Genomic DNA, 13,702 nt, shown 5'->3' on the forward strand with positions numbered 1-13,702 from the left:
GTCACTTTGGTTTCGAAGAGCTCAGTTTTCTTGGTCACGTGATAAGCGCTGACGGAGTCCGTCCTGACCCGGAGAAGACTGCCGCTGTGGCACAGTTCCCGCGCCCAACCGACAAAAAGTCCGTTCGTAGGTTTCTGGGCCTCTGTGCCTATTACAGACGTTTCGTTGAAAACTTTTCCACAATTGCCGAGCCCCTTACAATGCTTACTAGAGACAATGTATCTTTTGAGTGGCATGATGATCAGGAATCTGCCTTCAACGAGCTACGCAGCCGCCTACAAACTGTCCCAATACTCGCCCATTTTGATGAACGAGCTGCCACTGAAATTCATACTGACGCCAGCAATGTTGGTCTCGGCGCTATTCTCGTTCAGTGGCAGGATGGCAACGAGAAAGTCATAGCGTACGCCAGCCGCTCCCTCTCGAAAGCAGAGGCAAACTACTCTACCACAGAGAAGGAATGCCTTGCGGTAGTGTGGGCGATTAGCAAGTTCCGACCATATGTCTATGGTCGCCCGCTTCGAGCTGTCAGTGACCATCATTCGTTATGCTGGCTAGCCAATCTCAAAGACCCTTCGGGACGGGTTGCGAGATGGAGCCTTCGCCTCCAGGAATACGATATCACGGTAGAGTACAAGTCCGGCCGTAAGCACAATGACGCCGATTGCTTGTCACGTGCACCTGCCGACGTTGCTCCGGCCGAAACGGAGGACGACTTCCCGTTTTTTGCTCTCGTCACGCCGTCCGATATGGCCCGGCGTCAACGGGCTGACTCAGAGTTGCGTCCGCTCATCGAGCATCTGGAGGGCCTTAACGTCGCTGTTCCGCGGCTTTTCGTTCGAGGTTTGGGTTCCTCGAACAGTCTCCGAGATGGCGTCCTTTACAAGAGGAACTTCGCCCGTAACACGGAAACCTTTCTACTGGTTGTGCCATCCGAACTCCGTCCAGAAATCTTGCACGCCTGCCACGATGAGCCATCGGCTGGCCATTTGGGTGTTACGCGGACGTATGCCCGCATTCGTGCGAAGTATTACTGGCCAAAGTTGCTCTCATCAGTCCAGCAATATGTGAGGACCTGCCGTGACTGCCAGCGACGAAAGACACCACCAGTTAAACCCGCAGGGCTTCTCCAGCCCATCAAACCGCCTACAACACCTTTCCAACAAGTGGGCATGGACTTGCTGGGCCCATTCCCATTGTCTTCCTCTGGGAACAAATGGATTGTTGTGGTGACGGACTACTTAACGCGGTACGCCGAGACACAGGCGCTCCCCCACGCTAGTGCTGCAGAAGTGGCTCAGTTTTTTATGACATCAATCGTCTTGCGTCACGGTGCGCCATCAGTCGTCATCACGGACCGTGGAACCGCCTTTACGGCGGCATTAATGCAATCTCTCTTCGAACTCACCCACACCAGTCACCGGAAGACAACAGCCTATCATCCCCAAACAAACGGCTTGACTGAACGCCTCAACCGGACGCTTGCAGATATGCTTGCTATGTATGTCGACGTTAAGCATCGTACGTGGGACGAAGTTCTTCCTTATGCAACCTTCGCCTACAATACGGCAGAACAGGAGACTACCCGTCTTACACCTTTCCAGCTGGTCTACGGACGGTGTGTCACTACCATGCTGGATGCTATGCTACCCACTGCTCACAACGACGGAGACATCGGCCCCTACGCTGACGTTGACACATTCGTCCAGCGGGCTGAAGAAGCCCGCCAACTCGCAAGGTGCCGGATTCGACATCAACAACAACTCGACGCTGGTAGCTACAACCTCCGACACCGATGCGTTCGGTACGAGCCCGGCGACTCTGTATGGGTATGGACACCTGTGCGCCGCCGCGGACTCTCCGAAAAGCTCCTCCGACGCTACTTCGGTCCGTACGAGGTGGTTCGTCATATAAGTGATGTCACATACGAAGTTTTTCCGCGGGACACGACCTCCTCACCACGTCGGCGCCATCCGACCGAGACTGTCCACGTGGTGCGCATGAAGCCCTACCATGACAGGCTGCAACCCGCCGCTTTACCAGCTTAACAGCTCTCTGTATTCTCTGCCGTCCGCCGTCTATACCGAACATTACCTTTGCTGTCCGTGTTCGTTTCCGGCGTCGGGCCGCCGCCTTGATGGAGGGGGTAATGGCGCGTGCTCATGGGAGCGCGCCGACAATGAAGACGAAGTGTGCGTGTGTCGGTGGACAAAGACGAAGTGTGTGTGTGGTTCGGACAGCCATCTTGTGAGTTACCTGCTGTGCGCTGGACTTCGCTGAGACTGTGATCTGTGCCGGTCCTGTCTTCGTTACAATATTAATGAGATAGACGGCATCAATGAAACGGCCCATCACATAATCTGTGCTGATGACATGAGTTTGTTCTTTTCAGGTGAATCATGTGCAGATTTAGCTAGTCGAGCAAATAGCGCACTGTCAGAAATAAATGCATGGGCACAAATGAACTGTCTTAAAGTTAACAGTAATTAAACGAAGGTTGTTTTATTTCACCGCCACCATACACAGGTGCAGTTGCCTCCTATTTTGTTAAATAACTAGAAATTGAAGTGGTCAAAAACTTTAAATCACTGGGCGTATACTTTTCACAAAACATGACATGGGATCATCACGTGAACTATATTATCAATAAACTATCCAGGACAACCGGCATTATGCGCCGTCACTGCTACTTCTTCCCTGCGTCTGTTAACATACTCATATGTAATTCATTATTTTCTTCTTTATTAAGTTACGCGTTTCTTGTGTGGTCAACAACAGCTGAAAATATTAGTAAACTTTACATCTTACAAAAAACAGCTTTACGCCTACCTGTAAAGTCCCTTATCGGTCTCACACTGCAGGTTTAATTAAGAAGCACCATATAATTCAGGTTTCATCAATGTATGACTACAAGCTATGTCGTTTGTATAAACTCTGTTTACTAAAAAATAATGACGCCATAACAAGCTTAACACAACTAGCGGAAAACTTCCCTATTTATAATGTTCGCCATCCCAAAGTGTGGTACGTCGCGAAATGCAGAACCAATTATGGACATCAAATGTTGAAATTTTTACTTCCCACACTTTTAAATCGCGTGTTAAAAGAAACTAACATTGACATAACTGGTATATCACCAAAAGAACTGCGTGATGTGTTTGTATAATAATGCCATACACTGACCTTTTTATTTTTTTTTCTCTTCTATCTTTTCCTAGTGCTCTCCTCTTCCAATGATTTTGCTTAACTCGTGTATTTGTTTTGTCCAAGTGTACTTCCTTAGCCGCACGTTTTTTATGCTGTCCGTGTGCTAGGGGGTCAGGGCTCCTCAAGCTGTTTCGCACAGCTTTTACCTGCCCTCCTCGTAACTTTTTTGTTGCGGAATAAATTTGATTGGTTGATTGATCTAGACTCTTCCTAATTAAGCAAATGATCTTTGTAGGCCCGTTCCACAGCTCTTGTCCACATTCTTGTGGGCATCCACCGCATGCCTTTAATGCATCACCATAATATAAAGAGATTTAGTATCATTTAGATCACACGTATGATAGATAAAGAGGAGGAGGGAAAGGCAGGGATCGTAACCAGACAGGGGTTCCGATTGGCTACCCTGCACTGTGGAAGAGGAATTAGGGAGTAAAAGGAGAAAGAGAGAAGCGGTAAAAGGCATAACACACACACACACTCGCGCAATGCTGTCACAATTTGTCACTCAATATGAATTCATCAGCAATCACCCTTCTATTGCAGGAGATATGTATGCATCTGTAGAGAAAAATTTACTTCTCGTAAAATGGCCAAAAAAACTAGACTTACAGAAAACTAGACTACTTTCTAGTCTGGTTTCACTATACTTCCATATTGACATTCTGCTTAAAGGTGTTACATCTGACGCAAGTCAGTAAACTTCAGAGCAGTTGGCAGTTCCTTATCAAGTGCTCAGCCTCTTCGATAATAATGCCTTTCATTTACCTCACTACCCGGTTTCAGCTTTACACGTGGCAATACAACTACAGAAAACTTTTTTGATTTAGTGGATGCGTTGGAATTGAATAATTCGATTCTATGCTCTAACTGGGATGTCAATGATTGAGTTCATTTCCTTGAAACGCTACTTAGGACATCAGTGCAGGCATTTAGCCCTGAAAAACAAAGAAAACAGGCGCTGTATTTAAAACAAAAATAGAGATATTCTACATCCTTATCTCCAACTCAGCCCCGTTATACGCTGGAAACGGTCGGGGACCCTACCGTCGTTGCTCGTTTCCTCACCAGCAAACAGGAGCTACATGTCAGCATTACTCCACAAAGTTTGTATGGTATAGAACAGCAGCTATTACTGAAGAGCCGACATATGTTTGGATGCATATTGTGCCCAGTGCCATGTTGCAAAAATTATTTGCAACTAATGTCACTTTAATGTACTCCTTTTAATAAATTTTCAAGCATTTCGATACTTTTCTAAGTCTCTCCTTGATCGAGTCAGTAGCGAGGTTCTAGTTTTGATATAACCGCCTGTCTGCAATCTACATAGAACATAACGATAAGCTTGATGCAGTAATTAATATCACATTAGACTCCAACGCGTAATGCCTAAAATCATACGAGGTACTGAACTCGTGGCAATCACGGTACTCATTATGACTATTCGGCTAGCTTCCGCTACCTTGCAAAAATCTACCTCGTCTTCTATAGACCACTTGCGCTGAAATTAAGCTCACATACTACCCTCGCATAATTTCGGTGAGAAGCATAATTTCATTATTGAGGGGTCGCGTTTATTAATGTATATTTTGCGAACTTCAGAACTAGAATAATCAGAACTCCATATTAGAATTTTCTTATTCTAATGGCTAATTATCGCATGTAAAACGCAGTCCTAGGCGAGACTTAAGTCCAAAAGGCCATTGTTAGACTTTGTGCATCGCTTAGAGCATGGATTCTGCTGATGAATGTCACCGCATAACTTTAGGTTCCCTTCAAGCATTTCATTCAGCACCTCACTGTTAATTCTAAACACATTACAATCCGTTTCGCATGAAGCTTGTTCAGTTTATTGCATGTCCAGTTTTCTAACGTAACGGTCAAAGTTTGTGTCCTTTAATAACGCTGTCTGCCCCTGCACAAAAGAAAAACTCTGTAGATCCACAAGGTATTATAATATGTTAACTCCCTATTCATTTTAACAGATTGTTTGCTTCAACCATCTCATCTAAGATTTGCCTCTATTGTACCAATAGCCCTGATCAGTACCACATTCGTTTTATGGTCATATTATGAAGTTCATATTGTTTCTGCAGCAATTGTGAGTAAGTAAACACAGTAAACGCATCCATAAAATTGTTTTTCAAAATTTTACTACATAACTTCCACATGAAACAGAGTTTTCGCGTTCTGGCAATTTGTAGTAACCTTAATGGGTGACGTGTCAAGGTCCGCATAATTTCCGCTGAGTGTGCGCTACGGAGCTGAAAAAAAAATCTCGGAAATTTTTGTGGCACTTTATGTAAGCGTTTGTCCCTTTCAAAATAATAAACATCTTATATAGAAATATGTCATTCACTCTTCTTTTTATGAGTATCTGGAGTGGAGACCACTATCTATAGCAGAAACTAGGAAACTTGAGGCTTGGCAGAACCAACCTGTTCGCTTCACCTTTTGGAGTTAAGGCAGCGAGCCTCTTGTTCAAAAATCTCATGAGTAAATTTACTTTCTTTTCAGAACGTGACCACACTGATTCCTTCAGCTTTTCGGAACACACTGGAAATTAATATTGTCCTCTCTCGGAAATCAGACAACGGATCTTCCCTAAACCGACATCGCCAAGACGCTACCATCTTCAAAATATCGCTTTTTTCTACATAAAACTAAGTTTTTAATACTAGAGCCTTTATTCAAATTGCAACTATGAATCTTCAAGCAGCGGCACACTTCCACTTGAATGGTTTGCAGCTTGTGCTGAAACTTGTACGGTTATATATTATGACAGTGCGTGCGCACACCTGGTTTGGGTGATTTTTTAATGTTTTGTGTCAGCGTATTGGTGACAGGCTCAGTATTCTATAACGCACAAACCTACCAAAGCTCCGAAAGGTTGGCAGCATGTCCAATATAAAAATAAAAGCTAGATGAAGCCTCGCGCATTCTATGCGTCCCTTGAATTGTAGTAAAAGTGCTGTCACTTTTGAAATGAGGCCTTATTTAATGTCATTGAACATCTTAGTTTCGTGGCTGCTACGACCTCCTGGTCAATGTCTTTTTCAGAGGGTTTCATCTTTAGCTGTCTTGTATTTTCTTGACAAAAAAGGTGAAGTTATAGAATTGTGCCATTTAGTACTGGACGTTCCGATGGTAACTTGTTCTCAGTGGTATATATTAGTTTGGTGAGCTTGGCAAGTTGCGCTAAACGATAATTAATAACACGGATACTACCAAAAGTTGCTATCAGTGAATAATAATTTGTTTACCGCAACTGGCCGTCCAATGCAGGCGCTTCTAACAATGCGTGGCCCACGTTTAGCACACCAAACACCTGAAGGAAAAAAAGCAATAATTTACATCATTGCACAGTGCATAAAGTCCAAAATAAAATCCAATGCAGGAAGCCTGCAAAATCACGATGCCTGCCACTTGTTCGACCTTACCATCCATTCTGTTTTCAAGACAGCTGTTAGCTGGAGCCAGGAGTTGGAGCTAGTAGCTAGTGGAGTTCACGAACTTCATTTCTTGGAGTTCGTGAGCCTACAAACCCGCAATCAGATGGAGCGTCGCCAGTCCTCTCCATTGCAACATTCCTCTGGTCTAAAATATTTTCAGTACAGAAACTGGAGCCGATAATTACGTCGGCAAAAACCCTGTACTGAGGTTGGAAGCAATAAACCTAACGTGGAATACTGTAATAAAAAATGAAACGATGCACACGTTAGTGCCATGCCTGCGACAGTTTTCTCGAGCACATGAGGTCAAATTATTCTGGAATATTTACCTTATGTTTACAAAAAACCCGTTTACAGCTGTACATAATATGTTTTTAGCAAAACACAGCAGCTGTGAACTAAGAGGCCATAAATGCTAGATAAAATATTTATGCTTATTAGAATGAACACAAGAGAGATCAAATGTGTAAAATAAGTCGCGTATACAGTACCACTATTTGTGTAACGTTAGGTATTACTTTAGGTAATATTCTAGCGTATTTTCTTCTCTGTGTAAAGCTTGAAGCGATCATTTCCCACACACGTTCAGTGTCTGTCCTTGACAATTGTGGTAGCTTACACCAATATAAAAATGGCAATTTATTCCCAATCAGAAATAATGGAGGCAAAGCGCTCCGTCTCATTTATCTTCTACGCCCTACATGACATATATCCAGCAGTTTCGGACAAATATTTTGAAAATTAGAAATTTGTGAGATACTTTTACATTAATATTGAAGGCAATGGTCGATTCTTGTGATGTGTTTTAAAATATTTATTTTAAATTGCTTCCATTCGTCGCATCAAACAGTTAAGACTCCCTTAGAAAACCAGTGGAAAACGCTTTTGACCATAGCAAAAACGTTAATATTGTGAGCCTTCCAGGGATCATCTTCTTTCTCTTGTACATACCATCATCATCATCCCGTGGCTGCGCCTGTGGCACGCGCCGGTGGCACGCGCCCGGGTTCGCTTTTTGAATAAACACGAGGCACGGCCGTCTTGCAGTCGCTTTATCGAGACTGCAGTCACTTGATCTTCACATAATTCGATTGGTATAGTGAAATCTTACATTGTATGAAAAAAATTGTGTTCATAAATGGTTTTCCGCTCAAAAATGTTGTCCGGAATTGCTGGGTATGTCCCCTAAAATCAACTGTGCAACATGGTTAAATTTCTTTACCTGATTTCGTGATCGTGAAAATCCGGAGAGTAAATTTAATTACAAAATTATGAAAAGGCTACATATTGATCGCACTTACTTTCTTGTGTATACGCTTATTGCACGAAATATTTCAATGCAGAAATATATTTTCAGCGCCTTCCTTGCGCAAGTTTTATTAACCTGTCATAATTTTGAGCTCGCGGAAAGTTTGAAAGATCACACTACCGAATATCGCATTCTGGTAATCATCAGTGGGGCTTTTCTTAACTCCCCAAAGAGACCACCAGCATTGTTGTCATATTCTTTCATTGGGGTTGTAAATGTGTATTAACTTAAAATACCGGCTTGTCTGAATCATGTAAGCCTTACTTGAAGTAGAACAAAGGTGGCTTACATAAGCCGGAACATTTAAAACATTGGTGTGGTTTTAACGTAGTTAAACGGAGTAGACGTGCCAAAACATATGTTTCGCTTTGCTGTCTCATGGTTTTGCTTTGATGGGTCGTCGCAAGTCTGGCGAAAATACTAGGCTCAGGTTAATATCTGATTGAGGTTAAGCTGATCTGATCTGTTCACCCCGCAGATGAAATTTTATGAAGATGACGACGTGCTATGCACTGCACGAGAGGATGTCGCAGGTTAGCATGAGGCGCGTTCGGTGGCTGCGACTGAATCGGAGTGGCAACCACTCCTAGTGCTCTGCTTTTCATTGCCCTTTTTCTAGTGCGTCGTTGCTTAAGTGTGTCGTATTATGTTGTAGCAGGGACGCGTCTTGTGTCGGGCCTTTTCTCGTGCTTGGTTGTTTAGTCGTGTCTTATTATGCATGCTGTCGATTTGTGATTGCTTTCTACATGGTTAGTACATACAGTTAACTTTGCTTCACTGTAATAAATAACGCGTTGAAAAAAGCTACATTGGCCTAGGGCTCTCGAGCAGCCATCGGCGAACTTGATCAGAGCATAGTAAAAGGGGCTTAACTTCCCGTCTTCAATATCTATTCGATTTCTTTTTAACATAAGATAGCGTTGCTTTTGGTTGGCAACGATACAAGATCGCGAAAAGATCGATGGTCGGTGTTGGCGAGCGTATGAGTGCTTTCGCACTCTAAGTACATCTTCGTTGGACGCCCCACAGTTTCATACTGACGGAAAGAACATACATGTTTTTGATGACATGTTTGGTATTCTCGTTTTCTTTAGCAGCCACAGCTGCGAGGACCGCACTTTAACGATCACTCTACCGCATTTTTTTGCCTTTGCCGCACTTGATGCACAAAATTTTCAGAGTAATAATTTTTAGTTTCCGTGCTTCGTTAACAGTCGGGAGTATAAAATTTTAGATTGCTGTGAAGACCATCTGAAGGAATTTTGCACTTTTGCTTAACGCCAGGCGAAAAAATTCTGCAGTAGCACTCAAACCTGCAGAGATGTGAGATTGAGAAAGTATTAAAGTGCTAAGTCATGCCATGTTGTAAAACGACCATGAGTCCTGACCATGAATAGAGTGCATACCTATGCATACATTGTGCAAACCCTATACACTTTATATTACGTTACTTGCAATGTTCTGAATGATGATAAATTGCAGAATGACTGCGAGACATGCTATGACTAATATTCATGACTTTCATAAGGCATACTACGTTACGGTCTATCATGAACATATATGCTCGTTTACATTGTTTGACATTGTACTCGGGCGTTCTCATATATGCAAATTTCGTGCCGTGCGCGACGACAGACTGCGGATGGCGGCATTTGTGCTAAATGGTACATGTTAAGTCCTCGGATTAAATTGTCGTTGCGCTGACAGCAGTGGTAACACAAAAGCAATGGAGCACAACTAGGAGCGATTTCCACAATGTCTATTACAAAGATAGATGTGTAGTGACGCTGTGTTTGGAAGCACCAGGTGTAGACCACGATTTTGCTTACAGTACGTAAATTTTCTCAAAGCAGCAAACAACATGGCTTCCGAGGTGATGCTTTAGGTTAGCAACTTCAGTTATGCTTCTGCTTTCGAATCTGAAGCTGGGTGGGTAATTGCTTTCAAAAAGCGGAAGTTAAATAAAATGTGTGAAGAAAATATTCGCACGAAAAAAATGACTATTCTTAGAAGTTTTCCGCTGGTGGGGCGGCGCGGGTGCGGTGGTGCCTAAAGCGGGCATTTCTCAGTTTCAGGCGTGAGAAGAATACACGCCGTGATCCAATTCGTGGAACTTCGCACAGTTTCAGCCCAAAGCACACTCTTTTCGAAAACGTTGGGCGACCTCGGACAAAGAGTTGCCAAACTGTAGTTATAAGCCATTACCTAGTTCTAAATCATTACCGTGTATCTTTATTGTGCCCAACAATAAGCTACTAATTACTGGTGAGCAGATGACACAAACATCGTTTCTTCCGACAATAAATAAAAATGAATAGGCAAAGGATCAAATCTGCTGGATTTATGAGTGCGCACATTGCCATTCAAAATTTAATGCAGCGTTCACAACACACTGCAGCCGTTCTGAGAATAGAACAGGGCCCAAAACAAGTAATGACAAAGCTAAACACTGGGTTGCAGATAATAAATTTCTATAGCGGGTGATTGTTTGCGACGTTTACAGAATTTTATTTTATGAACAATGAGAGCTACGTCATTGCGGTCCGCGCCGTTCGACTGCACAGAAAGTTGAACAATAAGTATGTGGTAGAGGTCAACTAAAAGACAATTATTAACTTTCGTAGCAAACAACCATATATTTTTGGTGTTTTGGGCATCAGAATAAATTCAGAAATCGAAGACGGTGAGCATGGAAGGCTCTTCCTCTTTATTTTCTGTATCGACATTGTGGTTTTAAGTGTCTGATGTTGAATATAAGCTGATTTTGTACGCTCTTTGACATGGCTTTCCTTCATTGGACGTTTAAAAAATGACGTCGCTGGGTTCGGTATTGCGACCAAAACCATGTTTTATTCTTTTGCAACACAAAATGTGCAAACCTAGCTTGTATTTCCTTCGTTGAAAATGCAAGCGGCAGAGTTTTGTATATGAGCAACATGGGAAAGGTAACTCAAACTGCCTACAACACTGTACTTTTGACGCTCAGTGTTTTGAACCGCATTGGCGACTAAAGAAGTAAAAAAAACTGGGCTGCCTTTCGATGCGGATGACATTAACTTCGCAATTCATGCCTGTGGCGTGAAGCGAAACGATTACAAGTTTGCTTAGTTCAATTCAATAATTCGTCTTTTAGTTGCACTTTTTCGTGCACATATTATCTGCCTTGATCAAGAATTGAGCTACAGAGACCACGGCTGCATATCTCTTACTGTTCTTGGAGTAAAATATGAAACCGTTAAAAAATCGCCCATGATTAGCACGTTTTGCATATGGGAAAGTGTAGAAGAATCTTACCTGTGAGTGGAATAACAAGGCATACATAAAAGCACGGTAACTGCATCCTCTCCAGCAGTCTTGTGTCTACCAAGCTAGTTTTCGCTAGATGCCAAGGCGCATCTAGCGGATAATGCTCTATGGCTGACCTTTTTATCTTAGTCGAAGGAACGAATACAGAGAATATTTCATGCTTTTTTTTTTTGTTCTCTTCACTCAACTTGACATAAGAAAAGAACAGATTTGCAATCTTCGTCCTGAGCATGTCTTCTTGGTCAATCTCAACAAGCTGTGCAGCAAAAATAAAACTATGAAACCAAGATTTATCAACGAATTGAACAATCTACGAAATCTTCCAGCGTTTCTGGAGGTTTTGTCGTTGTCGACGAGAAGTTCATTGTTTGTCAGATTTTTAATCAGGTTTTTAATTGCTGGTGTTAGTTCGTCTAGTAGCACAGTTGTCCGCAGCTGAGCAGGATAATTAACTTCTCAGGATTAATAAACAATGATTAGCTTGTTGAAGCGCTCCTAACATGTTTGTAAAATGTACTCTCAATATTCCTAAACAATAATTTGGTGTCCTTAGCTGTCCGATTGCTGGCTGCAGAATTGTGATATCGTAATAAAATTACCGCTTTTTACAGCAGCTGGGACATTTTCCTCAAACTTCTGAAATGTTCCTTTGAAACTGAAGACTATACCTTTATGATCACACGTGGTCGAGCTCTCATTTCTAAAGTGCCGTATTCTTCATTACATGATACTTATATATGCAGGTACGATACTTATATATGCAGGTATGATACTTATATATGCACAATTAAAGCCTCTGACGGGCACATTAAAAGCTTATCTAGGAAAACCTTGCTTGACAAGACCAAGGTAAAAGTCAACGGGCGAAGTGTCCTTTTTCCTTCTGTAGGACCTTCTCAACTTACTGAACATTTCGCAGTATTCGTACTTCGTGTATATTGTTTGCATTCGCCGAATTTCTAAGCAAGCTCAGAATTTGAGAAGCTGTGATATAAAAATAACGTTTACAAGTTGTGCTCAGGAAGATACATAATTTCAAATGTCACGTGAAAACTGTGAAAGAGGACCGATGGGCTTGAGCTGGTAGTGCATTTTTATCGAGTCGTTCGTGTGTTTGCACTTGTTTCTACTGCCTTTAGTGTACAACAGTCTGCATGAGAGTAGCAATCGGCTCAGTAAATTCTCCATCTGGCACCCATAATCACCACGTTGTATAATGGGGGTAGAACAAAGTAACTCAAACAAGAAGTTCCATTTTCGCCCAGTCTACAGTCACAACAATAGCGGTGCATGCCGATGTGCGATTGACGCTATTATAACAGAGTGGTGGATTATCAGGTGCGGGTCGCTGCTGATATGACGTCGGCAGTAAAACTGTGGTCGATGTGCGTTTTGCAATTCGAAAAATATTCGGACGACCCACCGTGTGCCTTCATCGTTATCGTATTGAAATGGTGGAAGTAGTCCTCTACGGTGATATGCGGTTTGGCAACAATGGTTAGCCCTTCTAAAAACATTATAGGATCGATGCGTGTTCTGCGCAAAGATGGGTCTATATCAACAGGTATAAGTACTTCAGGGCCTGCCACAGCCCCAACTGGGTACAGAGGGCCCACAGGGGTGCAGAGACGTGCACGGCCAGGGAAATATTTGGATACTGTACTTGCCTTCTGCATTTATAGGTTTTAGCAAAAATGGACATCAGCTTTTATTTAAAAAAGCCGCTTAACAAAAATTTTTCCTCTATCTGGTCTATAATTTTGTGCGCCCAAATGCCATGCTATACAAATTTGAAGAGGGCAAATGAACGGCGTTTATTTTTTTAATAATATAACACCAGTTTAGCGCCATTTGAATGTTGTCTCATCTGCGCCACTAGTTTAAGCTGAATCTGTGAGTTGTGCTTGCACAACGGTTATTCTGAGATTTCAAATGTCTTCTTCGCATTTATTGTCGCGTAGTAGTGAAGGTAATCAGAAAGACTGCGAAATGTCTTCTAAAAAAAAACTTTATCGGTGAGATCTGCGCCCAAAAACAAATGATTTAATCGCTGGCATCTTAGTAACAAGCGTGTGTCTGTTTTGTTTGCGCCCTCATTTCCATCACGAACAGCTTCCAACAGCCCAACTTTCCATTATGATGAATTGCAGTTCTTGACCGTGCTCAATTTTAACCTGTCAAGCAACTTTCAAAACAAAGATCAAAAAGCACCCACCACAATCTGGAAAAATGGAGAGGCAGTGTCGAGTGGTCGCGATCAGTCGATATAAGCGTGGTCGCTTCCTTAGTAACAAACAGAATGACAAATCCGCGTGCTGGCGTCTTTGAGGGTGAACTAACAAACAGAACAAAGGTTGGAGGAATTCCTTCCCTCTCATAGAAGCATCGACCGATGCTAAATAAGTAACGTAACCAGAAAAAAAAAACGGAC

At 42.6% G+C, this 13,702-nt stretch overlaps 1 protein-coding gene across 1 annotated transcript in view; it reads right to left on the reverse strand.

Annotated features, from left to right (window-relative positions):
* LOC144103299 (uncharacterized) overlaps positions 1–11,336 on the reverse strand; it is a 63,905-nt gene extending 52,569 nt beyond the window's left edge. Inside the window, exons 1-2 of the mRNA XM_077636058.1 lie at positions 11,260–11,336; positions 6,468–6,532 (exon numbers count right to left, since the gene is read on the reverse strand). Coding sequence (XP_077492184.1) covers positions 6,468–6,532; positions 11,260–11,305 — 111 coding nt within the window. The 5' untranslated portion in view covers positions 11,306–11,336. The remainder of the gene's footprint in view (positions 1–6,467; positions 6,533–11,259) is intronic.
* Between the last annotated feature and the right edge of the window lie 2,366 nt (positions 11,337–13,702).

Source organism: Amblyomma americanum, chromosome 9 (assembly GCF_052857255.1).
Source record: "Amblyomma americanum isolate KBUSLIRL-KWMA chromosome 9, ASM5285725v1, whole genome shotgun sequence".
Taxonomy (NCBI): domain Eukaryota; kingdom Metazoa; phylum Arthropoda; class Arachnida; order Ixodida; family Ixodidae; genus Amblyomma; species Amblyomma americanum.